Below are 24,992 nucleotides of genomic sequence, written 5' to 3'. Positions count from 1 at the left end.
GTTTTTTCCTTCTATTTAAAAGCCCAAAATAACTTTTTAGCTAACTCTTCTTGGAAAACATAACAAACATTAGTTAAGCATAGCTTACCTTTCTTTGAGAAATTTATTTTCAGATATTTTAAACTCATAAGGCAAATGAAATAATAAATGGTTCATGCCAAAATGGGATTTAAGTTTTTTAAAGGTAGTCTTGGGAGATATAATTTAAGTATAGGTCGTAAGTTTATCAGTATTATTGGTAACATTAAAATATATTGAGTGTTGAATAGTAATACGACTAAAATCATGAATCAAAGCATCATGAATAAAAGTATAACTCAGTATTCTACAAGACTTAGAAAACATGTTTTCTAGCTGAGTGACACAATCAAGCTCTATTATAGTTTTCTTGATTTCTTCATCTTTTTTCTTTCTGTGCTTAAAATGGTTATTCTTATGACTAAAAATAAATGTTGAATTTACCTGATTGTGAAACCTGTGTTTTTTTTTTTTTTTGCTGTACAAACACTCAATTCTGGGTCAGACTTAAACATGCTTGGATTTCATTTTTAACTGAAATTAGAGGATTTCAGTCCTGTCTCGTTGCTTCCTAAATAAGAAAAGACTTGCTCAAACATGTAAGAAGTTAAAAAGTTCCAAAAATATTCTTTATTCATTGCAAGATACTTTTCTTGCACAGAAATGTAGGATTTTTTTTTAAGATTTTATTTTAAATAATCTCTGTACCCAATATGGGGCTCAAACTCACAACCCCAAGATCAAGAGTTGGATGCTCTACTACTGAGCCAACCAGGTGCCCCATCTAGGACTTTTCTAGGGGCAGAAGAGTAAATCTCATCTTGAGCATACTGTCAGGGTACATTAACAAAGCTGTCCTCTGAAAAATAAAGTCTTCAGGCTGAGTAAAAGATTGAGAGAAAGGGTCGGTAGTGGGTTAAATAATCTTCCCTCAAAATTCATGTCTACATGGAACCTTAGACTGTGACCTTATTTGGAAATAAGATTTTTGCAGATGTAATTGAAATGAGGTCTATGAGCTCAGAAGATCCTTCAAGGGGGTATGGCTGATAATACCCTCCTTTCTTCTCCCTGTGCAGTACAGCCCTCTGCTTATGGATGACCTTCCCTAACTAAGGTCAAAAACTGGGAATGAACTCATCCTAATGAACACAGTCTTACTGCATGCTGCTATACTGGCCTGAAGAAATTGTCAGCAGGACTGCTTGATCACTGTGCATTACTTTGAGTGCTAGTGTTGTATAGTGTATAAGAAGTTGTAAAAACAGTGTTGACTTTTTTTCAGTCAAGATCTGTTGAGGAATCTCTAGTGGCATGATTTGGATGGAATTCTCTAGGGTTGCATGGAAACCCATTTGGAAATTGGTATAGAGTCTCGACATTTACATCTTGTACTTCTCTTGGGAACTTTTAACAAAATTATAATTTTTGGGACGCGTGGGTGACTCAGTCAGTTAAGCATCTGCCTTCGGCTCAGGTCATGATCCCAGAGTCCTGGGATCGAGCCCCGCATCGCGCTCCCTGCTCCACGGGAAGCCTGCTTCTCCCTCTCTCACTCCCCCTGCTTGTGTTCCCTTTCTTGCTGTGTCTCTCTCTGTCAAATAAATAAATAAAAGCTTTAAAAAATTATAATTTTTATAATTTGTTACTTAAATGTACATACCTAAAACAGTAAAGCAGAATTTGCAGTTTGTTTTTCAAAATTTTATAGTTATGTGTGGGGGCAGGGCATATATTGGAAATCTAAGTGCCTTTTACTCAGTTTTGCTGGAAGCCTAAAATTGTTCTAAAAAAAGAATAGCTTTTTTTTTTTTTTAAAGATTTATTTGTTTGAGAGAGAGAGCGCACGCATGAGCAAGAGTAGGGGGAGGGGCAGAGGGAGTGGGAGAGAGAATCTCAAGCAGACTCCCCGCTGAGCTCTTAGCAGGATGCGGGGCTCTATCTCATGACCCCGAGATCATGACCTGAGCTGAAACCAAGAGTCAGATGCTCAACCATCTGAGCTACCCAGGCACCCCATAAAGAAGTCCTTAAAAATATTTATAGTTAATGAGTTTTGGAGTTTTGAAATGATCTTTGCAAGTTCTTACACAATTTTACTGAGTTTCTATAATTTGTGTTTCTTGTGGTTTTATCTAGGTATTAGAAGTGCTAGGTAAATATTCTTGTTTTATTGTATTACAGAGATTATTTTCCTTTTTTTTTTTTTTTTAAAGATTTTATTTATTTATTTGACAGAGAGAGACAGAGTGAGAGAAGGAACACAAGCAGGGGGAGGGGAGAGGGAGAAGCAGGCTTCCCGCAGAGCAGGGAGCCCGATGCAGGGCTCGATCCCAGGACACCGGGATCATGACCTGAGCCGAAGGCAAACGCTTAACGACTGAGCCACCCAGGCGCCCCAGATTATTTTCCTTTATGCTAACATATATTTCAAACCTCCAATTCTGAAACTGAACTATAGATTGTTTTGTTTTGTTTTATGTAGATAATGAATTAGTTCCTAATCAGTTTTGTAATGCCTCCAAGCTGTCTGTTAGAGTCCAAAGAGCTATAATAATCTGAGATTAAGAATACCAACCCAGGGGTTAAAAAAAAAAAATACTAATAAGAATACCAACCCAGGGGTCCCTGGGTGGCTCAGTCGTTAAGTGTCTGCCTTCAGCTCAGGTCATGATCCTAGGGTCCTGGGATCAAGTCCCGCACTGGGCTCCCTGCTTAGCTGGGAGTCTGCTTCTCCCTTTCCCACTCCCCCTGCTTGTGTTCCCTCTCTCTGTCAAATAAATAAAATCTTTGGGGGGAAAAAAAAAGAATACCAACCCAATATTCATTGATTATAACATGTTTTATAGTTGACCTAGAGATTGAAAACTAGGACTCTGATTTATTTCTAGTTTTCTGCTTTTGTCTCATTAGGTAGTAGCAGAGCTCGTTACTGGGATGTTCTGTAGAGTTGTGGGAGTTTAGGATGAGGTATACTGGCAGCAGGATTACTTGCCCACAGGGAATTATCTTTTCTAATGGAATAAAATTTCACAATTGATCATTCCTTAAAGTCTTTTTACAGAGACTCTCTATTTGTGGCAGAAACACTTAACATTAATCACCTTATAAGTCTATAAATTTAAGTATAGAAACTGATGTTATCTTTAAAACATTTTTTTTTTGGTATTCAAAGTCTCTTGCCTGTTACTGTTTTTTATAAGACTTCTGAAATTCCGCCCTGACTTATTCTGAGAAATTTTATGGGTCATGTATTCACTGACTTTCTCCATTAAAATACTCTTCCGATACTGACTCAGCAGAAACTTCGGGGAACGTTGATCTTCACCGGTAGTTGACTGTGTTTATTCAGTGGGGGGTGAACTAGAGGCTTTACTATTTCTCTAACCTAGGTTATAAACATTTTCCATAATTTTATCTCAGATGTAAAATCCCCCGAAAACTTTTGTGGTAATTACCTAGAGACTGGCCACACTGACTTTATGCTTATTGAATTTTTGCAAAAAATGACAAATACTGAATATTTAAAAATTTTGTTCTGAATATTTTAATTATGAAATAGTATAGAACAAAGAACTTCCCTGTACCCTTTACCTAGTTCTACCAATTTTAATTTTAAATGCTTTACCACATTTCTTAACATTCACACACATATATACACAATACTTTTTTTTTTTTTTTAAAGATTTTATTTATTTGAGAGAGAGAGAATGAGAGAGAGCACATGAGAGGGGGGAGGGTCAGAGGGAGAAGCAGACTCCCCGCCGAACAGGGAGCCTGATGCGGGACTCGATCCAGGGACCCCAGGATCATGACCTGAGCCAAAGGCAGTCGCTTAACCAACTGAGCCACCCAGGCGCCCTACACAATACTTTTGCTCTGTTGAGAATAGGTTGCATAATACCATGCCCCTTTACCCTTTACTATTTCTATGTTTCTTTTTTTTTTAAGTTTTATGTATTTAAGTAATCTCTACACCTAACGTGGGGCTCAAACACCAGACCCTGAGATCAAGAGTCCCATAATCTTCCAACTGAGTCAACCAGGCACCCCTGTTTATTTCTAAGAACAATTATATTCTCTCTCTTTTTTAAAGATTTATTTATCTTTCTGAGAGAGAGAAAGAGAGCAGGGGAGGCGCAGAGGGAGAGAGAATCCTGAAGCAGACTCCCTGCTGAGCATGGAGCCTGACAAGGGCTTGATCCCAGGACCCTGAGATCATGATCTGAGCCAAAGCCAAGGGTTGGCCACTCAACTGACTGAGTCACCCAGGCGCCCCTATATTTTCTCTCTCTTTTTTAAAGATTTATTTATTTGAGAGAGAGTGAGAGAGAGAGAACACATGGGGGGGTCAGAGGGAGAAGCAGACTCCCTGCTGAGCAGGGAGCCTGATGAGGGACTCGATCGTGGGACTCCAGGATCATGACCTGAGCCAAAGGCAGTTGCTTAACCAACTGAGCCACCCAGGCGCCCCCCACCCCATATTCTCTTTTATAATAGCTCTGTAGTTGTCAAGTTCTGACAGTTTCACAATGATACTTTGATCTAATCTATAGTACATATTACAAGTTTATTAGTTGTTCTAATAATGTCTTTTAGAGCAATTTTTTCCAGTGCAAGATTAGATACTGTATTTAGCTTCTATGTAAACATTTATTTTTGATGGACTATTATTAGTCTTTAAATCTTAAGTGTCGAATTTTTGTTCTTTTAACAGCTAAACCAGGTGGACAGGTGAAATGTCAGTATATATCTGCGGTGGATAAAGTTATATTTGTGGATGATTATGCAGTAGGGTGTAGGAAGGACCTTAATGGAATCTTGTTGTTAGACACTGCTCTGCAAACTCCAGTTTCAAAGCAGGATGATGTGGTTCAGCTTGAATTACCTGTTACGGAGGTAAGTTGAAATAAATCAGTGTACTTTTCTACTTAATGTACTCTCAGACCTATTAGCTGTTAAATTAGGTTGTCTTTTGAGGACATTATATATGTATCCCTGTTTTTAGCAAAGAATTGACTTACTGATCCCATTTGTTTAATTCCTCTGTATAATTAATTGATGCTTATCAAAGTGGTAGTTAAGTGTGAACCATACAGGTTAAACTGTAACAGAGACACCAAAATACAGTGGCTTAGACAATATAGTTTTTTCAGTAACAGTACAGGGCTAAATGTAGGGTTAACTTTGCTTACCTCAGCACTTAGCTTCCATCCGTGAATTCATGACAGCTGTTCCAGGTCTCATTAGTATTTCCCAGTCGTAATGAAAGGGAAAGCAAAAGTCCAGGGGAACACACTGGTATGATCCCTCCTTCCCTTTCTCCCTGTGTTTCTCTCTCGTCTCTTCTCCCCCTCTCCTTCCCTTCTGCTTTCTTTCTCACCTTCATTCTTTCTTGCTCTCTCTAACAAACTTTCTCATATATACCCTTTTCATGTGCATCCCATTGGCCAGAATTTAGTCACATGGTCACATCAAGCTGAGAAGAATGAGAAAGAGGTAGTTCTTCTTTTAAATATTAGATGGAAGGGAGGAATGAGTATTAGTGGACAACCAGTAATCTTCACTGTGTATCATGTCTTTTAACAATCCCAGTTTAAAATTTTAGTCATACATATGTTTCTGTAGTGTTAAATATTCATTACTTAATTTGTGGGTTCACCCTAATTTAAATTCTTTAAGTGTGTGTTGATGTTCATATGGTGTAATTTGAAAGTATGTTTTTCAAAGTTATTAGATTTTAAATCATCTTAAATAAAATATAAAAGATCTTAATGCTGTGTTCCCTAATAAAGTGAGATACCATTTTTGTCTTTATACCAAGTTGTTAATTATGAATTGTTTTGCATTTGGTGGTATGATTAGTTGATAAAAGCAATATAGCATATTGCCCATTTTTAGGACATGAAAATTGTCAATGTGTATATATAAAATGCAGTATAAATGTTTTTATTCTCTTTTTGGAAGGCTATTTAAAAAAAGATACTAACATATATCCACTTAGATTTCACATTTAGTGTCGTAACACAGTTGTCTGTGATATGTTATTGTTGAAAGTATGTTGCTGAAAGTTTGAATTCTGAAAAGAGAGTAGCCCTCTTTTTGTCATCAGAATATTTGGATCTGGGGTCATGTCTAAAATTTTTGGATAGAGAATTAATTAGTTTTAGTTGTATTGAACATTTTTTCCTCCTAATTTGAGGAATTTATACTAGATGATAACTTAATAAGGCTGATATCCTAATAAAGGATATATATATATTCTGCGATGAAAGATGGTATCAAACTGTTCAGGTTTTAAAAAGAACTAGAGAATTACAATAAGATTGGAATATTTATGATGAAATAGACCCTCAAATCAGTATTTTTCATATTCTGTCTGAAGTGTTAGGTATTTACCTGACTTCTATCACCTCCTCTATCTTGTTGGCCATTAACATCTGATGCTGATTTTCTATGTACCTAAGTAATTACAATTCTGTTGTTTGCATAATACTGTTTGTAGACCTTCTACCATCCCAGACATCCTTTACTACAGCACATTAATTTGTCACTGTCTTCACTAAAGTATGGGGTCCTAGGTTTGGTTGGATCAGTGTGGATGTATTCTTTTCCATATGTTAACTGTGTATTTCTGTTAAAGTAGTTCTTTTTGAATATATGGGTAGCAATACAGAGGGCTTTTTTATATTACCTGTTGACTTAGTGAATGTTCCCTTTTACGGTTTTGCATAGTTTGAGTATTTAAAACTCATTGAAGGATTTTACATTTATCTCTTTAAACTTTTACCTTTCATTTTTGTTCATGGTATCAGCTTATCCATTTTTTTCTATCTTGCTTTGGTTTATAATGGCTTCCATGTATTGAAACTTCACTCTGTGGTACTACACTGAATACATTGCTTTATCTCATTTAATTTATAACAGCCCTTCAAATCAATATATGATTAATTATATGTGATTTTAGTTTGTGTAAAAAAGTAAAAGTAGTAAACTTTAGTTATAGTACCTGTCAGAATCATTACAAATTAAAGTATTTGAATAAGGATCTGAATGTAACATTTTTTTGTTGTGTTTAATTTTCTGTGGTCATCTTTTTTATTTAGGCACAACAGCTCTTATCAGCATGTTTAGAAAAGGTAGATATTTCTAGTACGGAGGGTTATGATTTGTTCATCACACAGCTCAAAGATGGTTTAAAAAATACATCCCATGAGACTGCAGCCAACCACAAAGTTGCTAAGGTAAGAAGTTAAAAAAAAAAAAAAATTACCTTGTTTGGATTGTAATAGAAAGAATACCTCCATACTTTCACTTTCTCTTTCTCCCACTCTCCACCACCCACCTACTGAAATATTCCAGTTCTAGATTTCTCTCTTTTAGAGAACAAAATGTGTTTATAAATCATCTAAAAGTTAAAACTATTTCCTGAAGTCTAAATTCAGTTTGTGGGAATTATTTTGCTTACTTTGTTCCTAAAGCTTCTGTGCTTGGTAGCTCTATATTGGTCGAGAGGCTGATGAAAGAGACTTTCTTGTTAGGTGATAAGCTTCATTGGGAAATGGAATATGTTTTTGGAAATGGGGCCATTTGGGCTTTTGTTGAAATAATTTTTTGGTAGGCGTGACTAGGATGTCTATGTGAGACTGTGCTTTGAATTAAATCCTTGGATATATTTTACTGATTTTTCTTTCTTTTCTAAGTTATAAGTGTAATACATATGAAATATTTGTACCAAAGGGTGTAAGGTAGAAGGTAAACACTGTTTTCCTAAAAATAATTTTTGCATTTGTAAGTATCTTTTTTCTTACGTAAAATTGTGGTGATACTAAAATGTGATGTAATGTCATCTTTTCTGGCTGCTATTAACAGAATACCACTGACTGGGTAGCTTACATACAACAGAAATTTACTGTGCACAGTTCTGAAGGCAGGGAAATCCAAGATCAGGGTGCTAGCGTGGCTGCGTTCTGGTGAAGTCCTTCTTCCCGGTTCATACTTGGCTCCTTCTCACTGTGTCCTAACATGACGGAGAGGTCAGAGGATCTTTCTGGAGCCTCTTTTATAAAGGCATTCATTCCATTCAGAGGGCTCTATTCTCATGACTTAAGTACCTCCCAAAAGCCCTATTTACTAATACCGTCACCTTTAGGGGTTAGGATTTCAACAGATGAATTTGGGGATCAGGGGGCACACACATTCAGACTATAGCATATACCTTGCTTTTTTTCACTTAAGAATGTATCTTTGAGTATTTTTCCCATTAATTCTCAGTTCAGCTGCATCCTTCCTAATACTGAATTTTTAAATATAGATTTACCATAATATTATTAACTTTATCCCATTGATGGAATATTTTATTTAGTAAAACAGAAACCATACTATACATTCCAACAAAGAGAATTTATCGTCAGGAATTGATTTTAACATGTGTTTGAGAACTGAGGAAGTGGAAAGGAAGCCCTGAGGAAGCATATGGATAGTAACCCCGGGAAGCCGCCGTCACCTAGGTCTGAAGGAACAGGAGCTTAGGGTGGTCAGCACCTACAGATTTAGAGAATAGGCTCTGTGGGTCTGGGATCCAGGCTTCTCAGGAGGAGCTGCTGTCCACCTGGTACCTCAGGAGCTTGGAGATCAGAGCTTGAGGAGCTGAGACATGGATCTCTGAAGAGAGGTGCTGCTTGGCTCGTGTTATTACCTCTGAGGAGCTCTATGAGACTGGTTCTGGGAATGCTAAGTAAACAAAACACAGAAGACTAGAAGAATCAACTGCTGCCACCAGGTCCTGTGCTGAATCAGCGTTGACAGCAGTGACAAGTAATAGCCGGGGGAAGTCTTTTCCACCCTCATCATGCTTTCTAATTTCCATCCTGTATTCCTTTTGTCAGAACCTTACAGCCAGGAATCTGGCTGGGAAAGAAGAAATGCAGTTTGCAGAGTTCCAGCCTTAAAATGATAGGGAAGAGAAATAAAGGGTCAGGTCAGTTTGGAACTGAGAGATAATAGTTTCATAATTGGCACAATGTACTCTTTGCTACTCAGCATCTCCATACATACTTTCTGTGCATATTTGAACTTTTAATACAACAAAAATATTATGTTTTTACTTTTTACACATGAAGATTCCCTCTCCCCATCCCCAAAGTTGAGAGACACAAAGTTCCAATAGATATTTTACCTATCCCTAGGTGATACTAACTACTAAAATTTAGTTATTTTTAGGTCTCAACTGTTTAGGTAATAAAACTGTGCTACCTAAAGACTAACTACATCCAGAATTCTTGCATAAAATAGGTCTATATGTCTGTCTGCATCTGTGTATCTGGATGTGAATCTACATCCATCCATCATGTGTAATAAGAAGGGAAGAAAATATTCACAGCTGCTATATCCCTCAGGTCTTTAATGGTCAAGAGGATATACTTGATAGTTACAACCTCCCTCTACTACCTATTTCATATTTGTCCTTAGCATTTCAGCTGTCAGTTGTTTTTGCATGGTGGAGTGACCCACCCAAGTCTTCACTTTTGCAGGATTTACACCCTCAGTGATGCTGTTTTAGTTTTTGTAATCACCTATTCACTTTTCCTATTGGACATGGAAGGACTTAGAGGCACCCTAAAGGATCTCTTGGTTTCTTTCCTTCTTTCTTTCTTTTTTTTTTTTAAGATTTTATTTATTTGAGAGAGAGAGCGCACGCACACAAGCAGGGAGGGGGGCAGAGGGAGAGGGAGAAGCAGATTATGACCTGAGCTGAAGGCAGACACTTAACCAACCGAGCCACCCAGTCGCCTCTCTTGGTTTCTAATTAAGTTCTCCTTGTCCCTATTAGTTAGCATCAATCCAGTTTCCCCTTGTCAGTTTTAATCATACCAATCAGCTGAATAACTGCCTTCTTTGCCTGATGATTCAGTGACAAGAGGAGCCCAATATTGCTGGGTAGCAGTCTCAACACATAATTCAATGGAACCATTGTACTCCTGGTGGAACACTCCTCCCTTGGGATGTAGGACCCCTAGAGCTTAAAGCTTGAAAAAAATCTTCGAATGGGGTATTAAGTGTAATAGCGACCCTATTAGGAGAAATTGTTAGGTGTTTTTTGTTGTTGTTTTGTTTTGATTCTAAGCATATTCATCATCCTATAAGGTAGAACCTCTCTTCCAATTAGTATTGAAAATGAGACTTCGATAGGGCACTACACTTTTTTTTTGGTCAGGCCAGCTCCTTCTGGATGATGACATGGTAAGACCAGTCAGTTTCATGGGCAGGAGCCCATTGCTGTGTTTTTCTTGTTTGTTTTGTTTAGTTTTGTTTTTTGCTTTGAAGTGCTTTCTTGGTCAGAAGCAAAGTTGTGTGGAATACCATGATAGTGCATAAGCCGTTCTCTTAGTCCATAGGCAGGGGTTTAATAGTATGGCAGAAGCATTTTAGGTAGAACAAGTAAATGCATATCTAGAACACATATTTATTATAGTGAATACAAGTTGATGCCCAATCCATGGCTGAAGGAATCCAGTATAATCAACTTGTAATCAGATAGCTGGCTATTCCCCCTGGAAAATGGTGTGATATTGGTGGCTCAGCTTTGGTATCTGCTATTGGTAGATTAGGCAATCAGTAAAAGCTGTAGCCTAGTTAGTCTTAGTGAGGGGATGTTTGTGTTGTTGGACCTGTATTATCTCCATCTTTGTTGCCATGGCACTTTGCATACAGGTCCATTGAGCAAAGCGTTGGGAGTGGCTATGGAGAGAGGGTAAGTGACATTCATACAATGTGTATAATTTGTCCATTTCCTCTGAAGTAGATGTCTTTTGATGAGCATTTGTGTGCCTCATAAATATTTTCCCAATCTGTTTATTTTGAGAGGTCTGTCCTTACACCTTTACCCTTGACTGCAGTCCTGATCTTTCCAAATGCCTGACCATCCAGCCAGAACATTAGCTACTGTCTGTTTATCAGTGAGGATCTTCACTTATGGACAATTCTCAATCCAGACAAAGAGCACAGCCTCATATACTGGTTGAAGTTCTGCCCACTGAGATTTACCTTCCCCGCTGTCCTGATTGGGGTTGTAATGTTGCAGCCATCACTTTAGGGTGGTACCAGCCTGATGTGCAGAACCATCTGTACATCAGAGCCAAGGGTTTTCTTCCACAATTACCTCGTAAGGAGTTCTCTGTGAAGCCATCAATGTAGAATGAGAAGGAGGGATTATAACGAGAGTAAGTATTGTAGAAGTCTGAGTTACTTGCTTATTCAGCTTGTCCAAAACTGGCCTTTTGGACTTTCTCAAGACTGATCTCTTGTAAACCACTCAATGAAAAGAGACTTGTCTTTTGTTCCCAGTATTATGGTTTGGTGTGTCATACAACATATAGTTTACGATGGACAGCTCTGATCACACAGGCATTTTTTTTTTTAAGATTTGTTTATTTTAAGGGGGGGAGGGGCAGAAGGAGAGGGAGAGAGTGCATCTAAAGCACACTCCCTACTGAGTGCGGGGCCAAGGCGAGGCTCAGTCTCTTGATCCTGAGGTCATGTGACCTGAACCGAAATCAGGAGTTAGACGCTTAACCAACTGAGCCCCCCAGGTGCCTCTGATCGCACAATTATTTCATGGATTGGTATGAATTTCTGTCAGGGACTGAGAAGCCAGAAACTGTTCTGAAAAGAACAGTTATTTACAGGGGAGGTTGTGGCTTTACCCTAGCACTGTGCTAGTGATTGTCCCAGTTCAGCTTGCCAGACAGGCCTTTCAGCATCTTTACTTGCTGTACACACTTCCAGTGTCATTGTATATGCTCAGTGGTAAAAGTGGCAGGACGTCTTGTGGTTCAGCCAGGACCTGCTGCAGAGCTTCTTGTTCTGTGCCTATATTCTTTGATGATTGAGTTAGAGTAGCACATTCAGATATGTCGGATAGTGGGTCCAGAATCCAATTAGGCCCACCAAGCATTGTGCCTCTTTTTCACTATTTGCTTTTATAAGTTGTAGCAACTTGTCTTTCATGTTGGAGGAAATACCCTGACATGCTCAGACCACTGGACTTCTAGGAACTTAACAATGGTTGTAGTCTGAGTTTTTCTGGGCATTATTTTTTTTAAAGATTTTATTTATTTATTTGACAGAGAAAGACACAGTGAGAGAGGGAACACCAGCAGGGGGAGTGGGAGAGGGAGAAGCAGACTCCCTGCCGAGCAGGGAGCCCGATGCGGGACTCGATCCAGGGACTCCAGGATCATGACCTGAGCCGAAGGCAGTCGCTTAACCAACTGAGCCACCCAGGCGCCCTTTTCTGGGCATTATTGATCCTCTCTGGCTTGCTGTGTCTTAGTAAGGCATGTAAGCTCCTTGCTACTTCCTCCTCATCTGGACCAGCCAGAGTGATGTTACAGTGTGTTACAGCATGATGTAGTAGACCAGTGTGGTGAGCTGCGGTTATTAAGTTGATCAAGATTTCTACAGACTAGATATGGTAAAGAACATGAGCAATAGTCCCAGGGTAGGACTGAAGATTGATTGTTACTGCCAGATAAAAGCAGTCTACTTTTGGATGGTTCTTAAAAATTAGTATAGAGGGGCACCTGGGTGGCTCAGTTGTTAAGCGTCTGCCTTCAGCTCAGGTCATGATCCCAGGGTCCTGGGATCAAGCCCAGTGTCGGGCTCCCTGCTCCGCGGGAAGCCTGCTTCTCCCTCTCCCACTCCCCCTGCTTGTGTTCCCTCTCTCGCTGTGTCTCTCTCTCTCTCTGTCAAAATAAGTAAATAAAATCTTTTTTAAAAATTAGTATAAAAAAAAGTATTTCACAGAACTGTAATTGCCTACCAGATATCAAGGGACTTGTTGATTTGCTTTAGTAAAGATACCTGGAATAGCAGCTGCAATTGAAGTCACCTGATAGTTTATAATCCAGTTTTTCTTTCAGATCCTTTTATGTTTTGCATAGGCCAAGCAGGCCAGTTAAATGAAGGTGAGATAGTTTGAATTCTCCTGTATTTTTTAGATCTCTTATAGTGGTGTTAATCTCATAAATTTCCTCAGGAATGTGGTTTTGCTCTGGTTTAGTAGGTTTGTAGAGAATGGAAATTCTAGGGGTTTTCACTTGGCCCTTCTTCCTTTAATAGTTCTTAAAGGGGACTAGAGAAACAATGTGGAAATTTTTCTGGTTGCCTGTTTTATATCTCTTCCAGTTACGCTTTTGGGAACTGGACAAATAACTACAAGATAGGTACAGGGATCCACAGAGCTCACGGAAATAACTTTGGGCCAGAACTCTATTAACCATTTGACCATCATAAGTCCCTACTTTCACTAGTGGACCACAGTGATGTTTTACATCAGTTCAGTGCTGCTACTTTGTAAAGCCTGAAAGATCACAATATTTTCCATTTCCCAGTGGACAGGGACGCTAGTAGTGCATGTCTGCAGGGACCTTTGGGGAATGTTTGGAGTACGATTTACAGTGTATGATGGGGCATTATTGTAGTGCCCTTTCTCAAGGGGATTCAGGTAAGGGGCTCTGGATCTATGAATGGGTTAGTTCTAGGAACAAAATAAGAGGCTTTCATTTTCTTTGTCTCTATCGCTTTCTCTCTCTCTAGCAATTCAAGTCGTGTTTCTGTCCAAAAATTTTTCTAGTTGGATGGATAAGTTATAATTTAGTAGGCTGCCTAGAATGTACTAGACAGAATGGAAATCATAGGGTGAGCAGGGAAGGATATAGAAATGAAACTATTTTATAGACTTTATTTCTCCAGAAGAATAATACTTAGCATCTTTGCTTTCTAACTTTTAAAATAATTTTAATGTTAAATAATTGTAGTTAATATTTATTGAATGCTTACTGTATTAAACATTGTACCAGTTCTCACTTGAATTTTCATAAGAACATTGTGTGAGTAGGTATTCGTTTTTCCTCATATTGCAGAAGCGGGAGAATGAAATTAATTTGACCAGGGTCACGTAGTTGATGGTAAAGATGGTCTTGGAATCCAAGTCTGTGACGACAAGATCTGTGCTTTTCGTTACTCTGTGTATAGTGACAACAATAAATACATTAGGAGTCTGCTAAACTGAAGTAAATCCTCATATGCCTACGCATATGTACAGTATCATTACACTGTACAAGTACATTCTTATGAACAGAGAGTGCCTGGTTTGTGCTTAACGTTGTAAATGTGCTGGAGGAATATGAAAAATAATGGATGATTTTTGTTATCCTAAATTGTTGATACATAATGTAAGAAGATGTGCTACCATCAGGTTTTAAGGTGTCTTTTTCTAATTGAGGTTTCATTTTTTTAAATAATTGTAAGAGCCTGCTTTAAATGATGAATTAATGGAGTAAACGAACTTGAGACTAATGAATAGTTCTTTATTTTATAATGTATAAGTTACAGTTTTGGTTTAAACTGTTGAGTACATTTTCCTTTGCTTACACTCCCAATTTATTTCAGTGGGCCACAGTTACATTTCATCTTCCTCATCATGTGTTGAAGTCCATTGCCAGTGCCATTGTGAATGAACTCAAGAAAATAAATCAAAATGTTGCTGCCTTACCTGTGGCATCCTCAGTGATGGACAGATTGTCTTACCTCTTACCTAGTGCTCGTCCAGAACTTGGAGTGGGGCCAGGCCGTTCTGTGGACAGGTATAACCTTGCTTATAAAGAGATGTTACAGTGAAATTGAATTGATTAGGTTTTTGGATTAACCAAAAATAACAAAAATTTAATTATGATTCAAAACGTATTTCAGAGTATTTTGGAAAAACATTCAGATTCTCATAAAAATAATGAAGTGAATTAGTACTTGAAGTGCTGTTAAACAATTTCTCTTGGTGCTTGGAAGGTATTTAAAGGGGTCATAAAACCGTTTTGAAAATTCCAGCTCCATATTTAGTAAATATTTGAGTCTACGTGAAAATATAATTATTCAATAGGTAAGAATTATTTTGTCTTGATGAAATTTTGTGACCTTTGAGATGAATTTTCATAAATTGAAAAGCTGTGCCAGAATCTGTGTATAAGAGCCATATATTATTTTCTACTTAAAAAAGGAAAAGAGTTAAAAAATCAATTAGGGCAATTTTGAATTAAGATTTTTATGCTGCCTGCCCTGGATTTAAACAGTGTATTACAGAAATCGTACCTCAACCGTTATTTTCTTCAGTAGAGATTCGTTGAGGTCCTGCTTTGTATAAAACTTTGTAAAAAAGCCAATAGTAATATGTTCATTTAAAAAATGATTTGTTGTTTGAAATAATATTAGATTCGTTTTTTTTTTTAAGATTTTATTTATTCATTTTGAGAGAGAGGAGCGAGCATGAGCGGGGGGAGAGGCAGAGGGAGAGGAAGAAGCCGACTCCCCATTGAGCTGGGGGCTCAATCCCAGGATCAGGAGATCATGACCTGAGCTGAAGGCAGATGCTTAACCATCTGAGCCACCCAGTTGACCCATAACATCAGATTCTTACCAAAAGTATAAAGTTTAGAAATGCTGTAATGAAATATTAAATTTAGCAGTTTTGGTAAGTTCACATTTGCCTTCCCATGTAGCATTTCACATTTTCACTAGATGTGAATTATAACTTCCTATGCTTTTTTTCTAAAGTACATTTATAAATAGTACAGGCTGATGTTAGCAAAGCCCCTACTGAATATATTAACTTCTATTAAGTGTGGCTCTTATATTAGTTTGCGATACTTACTAGCTTAGCTCTTGGTAAACTGAGACTTTTGCTTGATCAGTTGCCTATTTTTTGTTGTTGAGTGATTCTGTTATTATGTAAATAACTTCTGTTGGTTGTGTTAACATTTGGGAAGGGTTTTAATATTCTATAGTAACACTGCATTGTCTTGTCTCTTGGGCAGATGTAGACTATCATTTTTAATCTACCGGGTGATAACGGGGTGTGGTTATCAAAATATTCCTTAGAAGATGTCTGGAGAGGGGGAAAAATGTACCTGGAATAAGTATTTCTTTTCCTAGAGCTGTGCCTATCTTGAGATTATAAAACAGCCCTTCAGAGCTATTTTCTTTGCAAATAGTAGCTGGGTTTCTAAAGAAATCTGTGTAATCTGTGGTGAATGTCTATTTTAGGAAATTCACTCACTGGATAGGATATTGTGTTTCTGGAGGTGTTTAAATGTCTCAAAATACTAATTTTGATGTAGTCTGTGGTAATTGTTTCATTAAGAATGAATGTAGGAACTTATATGAGGACGTTCATGAACTTAGGTCTGTTGGAGGTTTGAGTTAGGGTCTGTTAGATGCTATTGCTCTTTTGTTTGGTAATATAAGTAAGTGGGTGGTTTTCTGTCTGACACAGATCCTGAAGACATCTATAGCGTGTAAATGATAAGGCTTTTCTAATCCAACTTTGTTTTTTTCAAACCAGAACACAACTATGAGTTAAACCTAATAAGCTCACTAGCAGTATTATAGGAAATTATGTACTAATTTAGGGAAGAATTTAGAGAAAAGTATTTTTCTGGTCTCACTGTGATGACCTTTACCACTTTCTTTTTTTTTTTCCTTCCTTCCTTCCTGTTGTCATTTGCACTTTTGTGTTAAGAAGAGTAACCTTTGCTCACCAGTCCTTTCTTTCTTGAAGCCATTTGGACTGTTTCTAAGTTTGGTATCATTCTTTAAAATAATACTTTAGATTGGGTGCCTGACTGGCTCAGTTGGTAGAGCATGCGGCTCTTGATCTTGGCGTCATAGCCCCACGTTGGGCATAGAGCTTACTTAAAAAAGTAAATTAAAAAAATTTTTTTTAAAAAAGCAACTCATTTAAAAAATACTCTAGGTTATAGGTTTACTCAGTGAGCTAATATACTTTAATATGAAAACACGTATGAAGATTTTCTATTTTTATAGTTCCCTGGAGAGTACAGCTTTTCTAAAAAAGGATTTCTCTGGAGAAAGAACAGAAAGAAAATAGCTTTCTACTTAAAAAAAAAAAATTAAACTGGAAAATACTTTCTCGACATGGTTGAGATAAAACCACTTTGGTTGTGGTTTTAGCCATTTATGCAAACTTGGGACATGATGAAAGCATATGACTCTCTGTCTTTATGTCTCTAGATTTTGTGTTTTCTGCTTGGTAATTATGTAACATTCGTTAATTTAATCTACCCCTAAAATTATCAGTTGTAGCCATCAATCAGGTTTCTTTTTCCCTATAGTGTTTAAGGGAAATTCCTAAAAGCGATCATTTTTAGTTTAAAATACACATTTGAACTTGGTCGTTAGACCATTCCCAGTTTTTGTTGATAATCCAGTAAAATTTTCCTTCAGTAGGATGCCTAATTTCGATTACATAAAGTATGTTTACTTGTAGATCGCTGATGTATAGTGAAGCTAACAGACGGGAGACATTTACCTCATGGCCTCATGTAGGCTATCGATGGGCACAGCCGGATCCCATGGCTCAAGCTGGATTTTACCATCAGGTAAAAAAGACTCAAAAAACATTTTTTTTTCAGCTTTTGTAGTCTTCAGTAAAATCATCAATATTTAATACTTTCTCAAGAACTTGCTTTATGCAACCTCACTGTGTGCTTGTGTGTATGCATTTGTGTGAGTTTTGTTTTTTTCTTGTACCTTTGAATACTATTTCCTATATTATGTATTGTGTACAAAAAGGAAAAAAAATAGTTGTTACAAGTCAACTGAGTTAATGCTTCATATCTATTTTCCTCCAGAAGCCAGGCAGTATTCTTCAGATTTGCTTTTTGAAAAGTGTTCTCTTTGGATGTGTGTTTATTTTCACTTCATAATTTCTACATTCCTAACAGAATAGTAGATACTGAGGGTAATGCAACAAAAGTAACACATTGCAGTTACTCCGGAAACTCTAATTTTTTTTTTAAAGATTTTATTTATTTATTTGAGAGAGAGAGAATGAGAGACAGAGAGCATGAGAGGGAGGAGGGTCAGAGGGAGCAGCAGACTCCCTGCCGAGCAGGGAGCCCGATGCGGGACTTGATCCCGGGACTCCAGGATCATGACCTGAACCGAAGGCAGTCGCTTAACCAACTGAGCCACCCAGGCACCCCGGGAAACTCTAATTTTGATTGGGATATAAATTACCCACATACTTCTGTATAACTGTAGAAGCAGCATTGCGGGTGGTACAGTGCAACCTGAAGATATACTTTGAAGAACTGATTAAGAAATTGCACAGAAAGAGGAATGATTAGTCAAGGAAAATAGATATATGTAGGAAAAGAGGAAAGTGTACAGTAGAGGGATTCGTGTGACAAAAAGATGAGAGTGGGACATTATAGAGAGGTTCACTGAGCTAAAGTAGAGGGAAGTTAAGAAAAATGACTTCAGATGGGCATAATTACTAATTAAAGGAGGCTTAAACTGGGTAGCGTAGAATGGCTTACCACTGCTAAAGAATCTAAGCAATTTAATACATGTCAGTTTACATAAAGCATGCTTACTTAATTTTAGAATTCAACTAAACTTTGAAATACATTGAAGTAACTATTGTAAAGAGTCTGAAGAGTGATTATTCCTTAGTTATCTTGAAGTGTTCAGAATATCTTAACTAAAATTAAATCAGAAATTCATCTATATTTGACTATTTTACTCACAGTCTTTCAGATTTCCAGTTAAAAATAGATTAGTTTGGAGGCTGGCTGATACTAGTATTACTGAAATTATTTTGTAACTTAAAGTTTGAATATGGACCATTTTTCCTGATAATTTATCTTCATTGCTATTTGGTGTCATTTCCCAAAACAGTCTCTGTGAAGTGATGCCTTGGTATTTTTTCTGTTGAATTATTGTTCCTTGTATTCCATCTTTGCGAAGAGATCAAGTCACAGATTTTCTAGAATCTTCTGCCTGTGTTAAGGACCAATTATTCTTAATTTTAAAAAATATAAATGAATTTACATCTATATGCATAGTAGGTGCTAAGTAGAGTAAGTCCTCAAAAATATTAATGTTTGTTTTCAGAGCTATATTTTAGTTCAGATTTTGATGTATTATTTTATATATATGACATTTTGTCCTGTGTGATTAAAGAATATTACATGAATTAGGTTCTCTAGTTTGCTTTTCCTTTTTACTTGGCCTTTCTTGTGTGGTTGTATGATATTCAGTTTTTAATAATAAAATATGTTACACTCTATTTCCTTATATATTTAACTATTTCAGGTACTTCAGTAATGCATTTAGAAGATGCTATTAGAGATTGAGTATGTGTGTGCCTCCATGTTTGATTTAGTGCTCATTTTTTGACAAAACACAGTTTTTCAAATAAAGTAGTAAATTTTTAAACGTTTGGGCATTCACTGTATTTTTGGAATCAGTGTATAGGCGAATTGTCTTTTCCTCCGTGCTTTTTACCTAAGATTATGAACGTTTTTAGAAGAGTTTTTATTAAAAGGTTATTTTAATATTAACCTTTTCTGTCTTTATAAATTTGCAGCCTGCCTCATCTGGAGATGATAGAGCCATGTGTTTTACTTGTAGTGTATGTCTCGTTTGTTGGGAACCTACTGATGAACCTTGGTGAGTTCTTATTTTTCTGAATGTAATAGGCTAAGTTAATCCTATAAGTAGGCTTCTAAATTTTCTGTTTTTCATATTCTTGCCTTTTTCCATCTGTATTTTTGCCTTTGTCCTAAGAGAATGAAATAGCACTGTCTATGCTCTGTCACATCACTTGGCATATAGTAACTAAGGTCTTGACTTCCTAAAATCTACATGGGAGAAGTGCCAAAGAATAGATGTAGGCCCTGAACCAGAAGGCTATGATAAATAAGTTGATACAACATGGTTAACTTCAGCAGTTTAATCTTGGTCAGTTGCAGGCAACCTGTCGGTAGGGAATCCACAGAGCAGAGCCTTATGATTTTACTTTTTTAACTTCGAAGTAATTTTAGGGAGTCTGTGGTAATTTTGAATTCTAATGGATGAAAGTTTAGAACTTGGTTAAACATTAGAGATCGTGTATTGAAACCTAATTTTTACAAATAACAGGCCTTATTAATAGAAATAGTAATAATAAGAGCAAATATTTATATAGTTCTACTTAACAGGTACCATCCTAAGTACTTTATATATTTTTAACTCGTTTAATTCTCATATTAACCCTATGAAATAGGCATTACTATCTTCATTTTATAGCAGGGATAGGAATTATTATCCTATTGTAAATAAAGAAAATAAAATTTGCCAAAGGGCATATGACTAATTAGTGATGGAGCAAGGATTTGGTTTGTAGTAAAATTAGTTTGAGGTCTCTCAGTGTTAATCAGCTGTTGTGAATAGGGTGAACTAGCTAAAGCCTATTGGAGTGTACATATGGATTCCAGCTTGCAGTGCGGTTTACTGTATGAGAAATTGAAGTTGCATCTGTCTGTGGACTGAGAGTTGAACGTGTGCGGTTTCCAGTTTAGGTTAAGGTTCTGTTTGGAACTCAGTCTTTTCCCCTAGAAACTATTTATATAATATAGAAACGATTTTAACATGTATTTTTTAATTTCCCAGGCTGATCCTCAGTTATTTCAGCCATCCCTAAAAAATTATACCTTGACGTTATAGAATGTAACTTTGTTCATAAATATTTTTGGGGGAGGAAATTGATTCACATATTCAGTTTGGGCTGTCAAAACTTATCTTTTCTTGACATGGTGAGGGAATTGAGGATTCTATTTCTTCTTGCCCCAGGATTCAGGATTCCTCAAATTTAAGCAATTGGTAGTATCTCTGAGGGCTTTGAGGACACAGTGTTCTAAATGGTTAGGAGGGAACAGGATTGAAGAGAGTTGGGAAGCTGAGCCTAGGTACCTCCCGAATCTGTAAGTGGGAAAAGAAGGAAGACTTGCAGGTGGACAATGGGACTCTCATATTTTGGTGGTGGGAGTTGATAGAGCTACTTTGGAGGGAGATTGAAGTATTTAAAAAATAAAATGAGCACGCCCTGGCAAATATCTGGCAATTCCACTTCTACTTATATACCTGAGAAAATTAATTCCTGTTGTATGCACAGAGGCACAGAGTGGATGGTAACTGCAGTGAAAAACTGGAATCATCTTAAATGTTTGTCAGGATGGAATAGCCAGATAAAATGTGGTATGCTCATATAATCTCCTATTGTCCAACAGTGAAAAGGAATCAATAGTTTGCTCTCTATTCTTCACCATCAGTAACTTTTAGTTACGTTATTGTGTCAAGAAGTTTATTGTAGGATGATTCATACAGTAGTACTTTTATTTAAAATGAGAATTTTCTTACATGTACATATATATATAAAAACGTAAAAATATTTTAGAAGTATACCACTTAAATTCATAAAAGACGTTATTTGGAGGTGGGAAAAGAGATTACTGGGATTGGATATTGTAATTGAGTGGTATTTAGCTTTCTTTTATATAGTTAGGTGTCACTTGTATAAAAACATTTTAATTAAAAAGTTAAAACTCAGGGAAGAAAGAAGGATGGAAAGAGGAAAATACCGTAGGATTTAGTTGGAAAGGGAATCCAGTCAAAATATGTGCTTGGGGGGACGCCTGGGTGGCTCCGTCGGTTAAGCGTCTGCCTTCGGCTCAGGTCATGATCCCGGGGTCCTGGGATCGAGCCCCGCATCGGGCTCCCTGCTCGGCGGGGGGCCTGCTTCTCCCTCTCCCATCTCCCTGCTGTGTTTCCTCTCTTACTGTCTCTCTCTCTGTCAAATAAATAAATAAAATCTTAAAAAAAAAAAAAAATGTGCTTGGGGGTGTCATGTAAAAACAATTATGTAAGACGTCTGCATATTGCAAATTGTCCAGGGTTTACATATGGATATAGGTAAGTCACAGGTGCCTTGTAAAAAGAAATATATACACCCTAAGGAATGGCATATTTTATAAGTACAGTTTTCCTTTCTTTGCCATGGAAATTAAAAAAAAAAAAAAGTTCTTTTTTCGGTAGCAGCATCTTGACATTTCAAATAGTGCCTTGTAATTACAGCTAGTGAGAGTAAAAAAAAAGAATAACCAGAAAGAAAGTAGTCACAAAGTTGGAGATATAATTTTTAAAAAAATTTTATTATGTTAATCACCATGTATTACGTCATTTGTATTTGATGTAGTGTTCCATGATTCATTGTTTGCATATAAAACCCAGTGCTCCATTCAGTACATGCCCTCTTTAATACCCATCACCAGGCTAAGGAGACATAATTTTTAAGTGTTAAAGTTGATCCTGCTTTCAATATTTGGGAAGATTTTTAAAGTCATTATACTAGTCTTGAGAATTCCTAGTGTTGTATTTTTTATTAAACATGTTAGAATTTTCTAAGTAAAGAAATTTAACGTTTCTTTTTGCTCATTAATCATTTATGTGAAAGAAATAATGTACAGTCTATGAATATTATCTTTCTGTATTACTTTGAAAAGAGACTTTGTTTAGAAGTTATTTATCTGGTCTGGTCCTGTAGTGAATGTATAAGATGTATTTTTGTGTTCTTAATATAGGTCATTTTATCCATACTCTATAGATCTTTTTGCTTTCAGATCTTTACTAAAAAGTTTTTTGTGATATGAATGACATTTGAGTTTTTATTATATGTCATTTACAGTTGTGGCCACTGATAAATACAGATAGGCATATAATTATATATAATTAATTTTAAAAATAGCTGTATAGAGATATCTTTGACATGTAAAAATTGTATATATTTGAAGTGTACAACTTGCTGTTTTGGTATATATAAAAGACCACCACAGTCAAGCTAATTAATATATCCATCATCTGTACAGTTACCACTTGGTGTGTGTACATGTGTTAAGATCTAATTTAAGACATGTCCTCTTCTCAAATTTCAGGTATATAATAAAATATTACTAGCTATTGTCACCATGCTGTACCTTTATGGAGAATTTTTTTTTTAATTTTTATTTCTTAAAGATTTTATTTATTTATTTGACAGAGAGAGACACAGCCAGAGAGGGAACACAAGCAGGGGGAGTGGGAGAGGGAAAAGCAGGCCTCCCGCGGAGCAGGGAGCCCGATGCGGGGCTCGATCCCAGGACCCTGGGATCATGACCTGAGCCGAAGGCAGACGCTTAACCGACTGAGCCACCCAGGCGCCCCCCTTTATGGACAATTTTAAACCGAAACAAAGTAGTTACTTATTTACAGTTGTAGGAAACTGTGTGAGGAAATACCAGACTTTACACCATTTTATCAGTATGTGAATATAGTATAAATTATACTATAGCATTTTTGTTTCATCAGAGACTGATTTTATTTGTAATCCATTAAAGGGAATAAAATCTGCTACTACAGTGAGGGGTTGAATATGTTAGAGTGATCGTGATAGGATTGAATGAAGTAGCATTTGAGTCTTTTTAATAAATCATACTTTGTTTTTTAAAAAAGAAAAGATGATCCTGGAGTTCTGTTTTAATCCACAGACTTGACAGCTTTGTTGTTCAGTAAACCTTTCCTTCCTTAATCTGTGTAAAGGTCTGAACACGAGAGACACTCCCCAAACTGCCCGTTTGTGAAAGGTGAGCACACACAGAATGTGCCGTTGTCCGTCACTCTCGCAACAAGTCCTGCACAGTTTCCCTGTACTGATGGAACTGACAGAATAGCTTGCTTTGGGTCGGGAAGCTGCCCTCATTTTCTAGCTGCTGCAACAAAACGAGGAAAGATCTGCATATGGGATGTTTCCAAACTTATGAAGGTATGTTTTAATTTTGAAGTAACAGATTAGTAATTGAGCAAAAAATCAGTCTTAAACTTAGGATTTTCATTCGTTTAGGTGCACTTGAAGTTTGAAATTAATGCATATGACCCAGCAATTGTACAACAGCTTATTCTGTCGGGAGAACCAAGCTCGGCAGTTGAATCAAGGAGACCAACTTTGGCGTGGCTGGAGGACTCCTCTAGCTGCTCAGACATACCAAAATTGGAAGGAGATAGGTATGTGAATTTTTTTTAGTGGCATTTATAAAAGTTATGTGTTTTCCTAAATTTTATATTCTCTTAATTCTAATTAAAGGGGCAGAAAAAATTATTAGTTCAAGAGAGTAGAGAACAAACATTTAATTATAATATCTGAAGGAGCTGTGTGATACTTGAGAAAAATTTTCATTCAGAAATGCCATCGTCTGTAAAATGTACTTTATTTTCTGTCTCAATCTCTGCCAGTTAGAAATAATTGGTGCACTGAAAAATAAAGTCTAATGAAACAGAATCCTTGGATTAAACTTATTTTACGTTTTTCTAAATCTTTTCCTAGTGCAGTTGAACCAAATGATTTTGGTTTCCACTTGTTTTCATTAGCACCTCAAATTGTAGAAGTGCTAATGAATAGTGAAATAACCCGTGGCTAGGCAAGATGACTTGATTATTTAAAACAGTTTATCAGTAGTCAGCAATGAGTTGAGGCATGATAATTATTGCTGTAGAGACATTTTGGTAAAATTGTTGTGTTGGATTCTTTTCCTTTCAGCTTTTCTGACAGTCTTGATTTCTGTAGCTGTATTTGATCTGTGTGGGGGTTGGAGAGTCAAAGTATAATTCTACTTTACCCACTTGTCTCCCAAGACACTGCAGTTGTAACTCTGAACTGGGCTAGGATTATAGAGCAACATGTGCAGTATTCTCAAGCAGACAGAATGAAGGGTTCCAAAAACCACTCAACTTGTCTCAAGCAGTAGAAGCTACTCCCTTTTAAGATTCTGAAGGTAGCAGTATGAAATGGAGCCTATAATTGTGATCAGGTGTCCTGATGCTGAGGCGATCTGTCATTTCACTTGCAGGGGCTTCTAATGTTACTGATGTGCGATAGACGTTATACCACAGCCAGTGTGATTTAACAATATTTTACTTCACAGTCCCTTTGGTGGCATGTACTTTCATTAAGAACTAACATAAAACTTAGGGTGCCTGGGTGGCTCAGTCGTTAAGCGTCTGCCTTTGGCTCAGGTCATGATCCCATGGTCCTGGGATCGAGCCCC

The 24,992-nt window shown here is 36.9% G+C and overlaps 1 protein-coding gene across 1 annotated transcript in view; it reads left to right on the top strand.

Moving 5' to 3' along the window:
• BIRC6 (baculoviral IAP repeat containing 6) overlaps nucleotides 1-24,992 on the top strand; it is a 218,977-nt gene that overhangs the window by 24,195 nt on the left and 169,790 nt on the right. Inside the window, exons 2-8 of the mRNA XM_081797299.1 lie at nucleotides 4,736-4,917; nucleotides 7,125-7,262; nucleotides 14,473-14,666; nucleotides 17,360-17,471; nucleotides 19,466-19,548; nucleotides 23,491-23,713; nucleotides 23,792-23,952. Coding sequence (XP_081653425.1) covers nucleotides 4,736-4,917; nucleotides 7,125-7,262; nucleotides 14,473-14,666; nucleotides 17,360-17,471; nucleotides 19,466-19,548; nucleotides 23,491-23,713; nucleotides 23,792-23,952 — 1,093 coding nt within the window. The remainder of the gene's footprint in view (nucleotides 1-4,735; nucleotides 4,918-7,124; nucleotides 7,263-14,472; nucleotides 14,667-17,359; nucleotides 17,472-19,465; nucleotides 19,549-23,490; nucleotides 23,714-23,791; nucleotides 23,953-24,992) is intronic.

Source organism: Leptonychotes weddellii, chromosome 10, assembly GCF_054177405.1.
Source record: "Leptonychotes weddellii isolate Sample4059 chromosome 10, ASM5417740v2, whole genome shotgun sequence".
Taxonomy (NCBI): Eukaryota; Metazoa; Chordata; class Mammalia; order Carnivora; family Phocidae; genus Leptonychotes; species Leptonychotes weddellii.
Note: the sequence above shows the minus strand (reverse complement) of the source record. Positions and strands in the feature narration are given on the sequence as shown.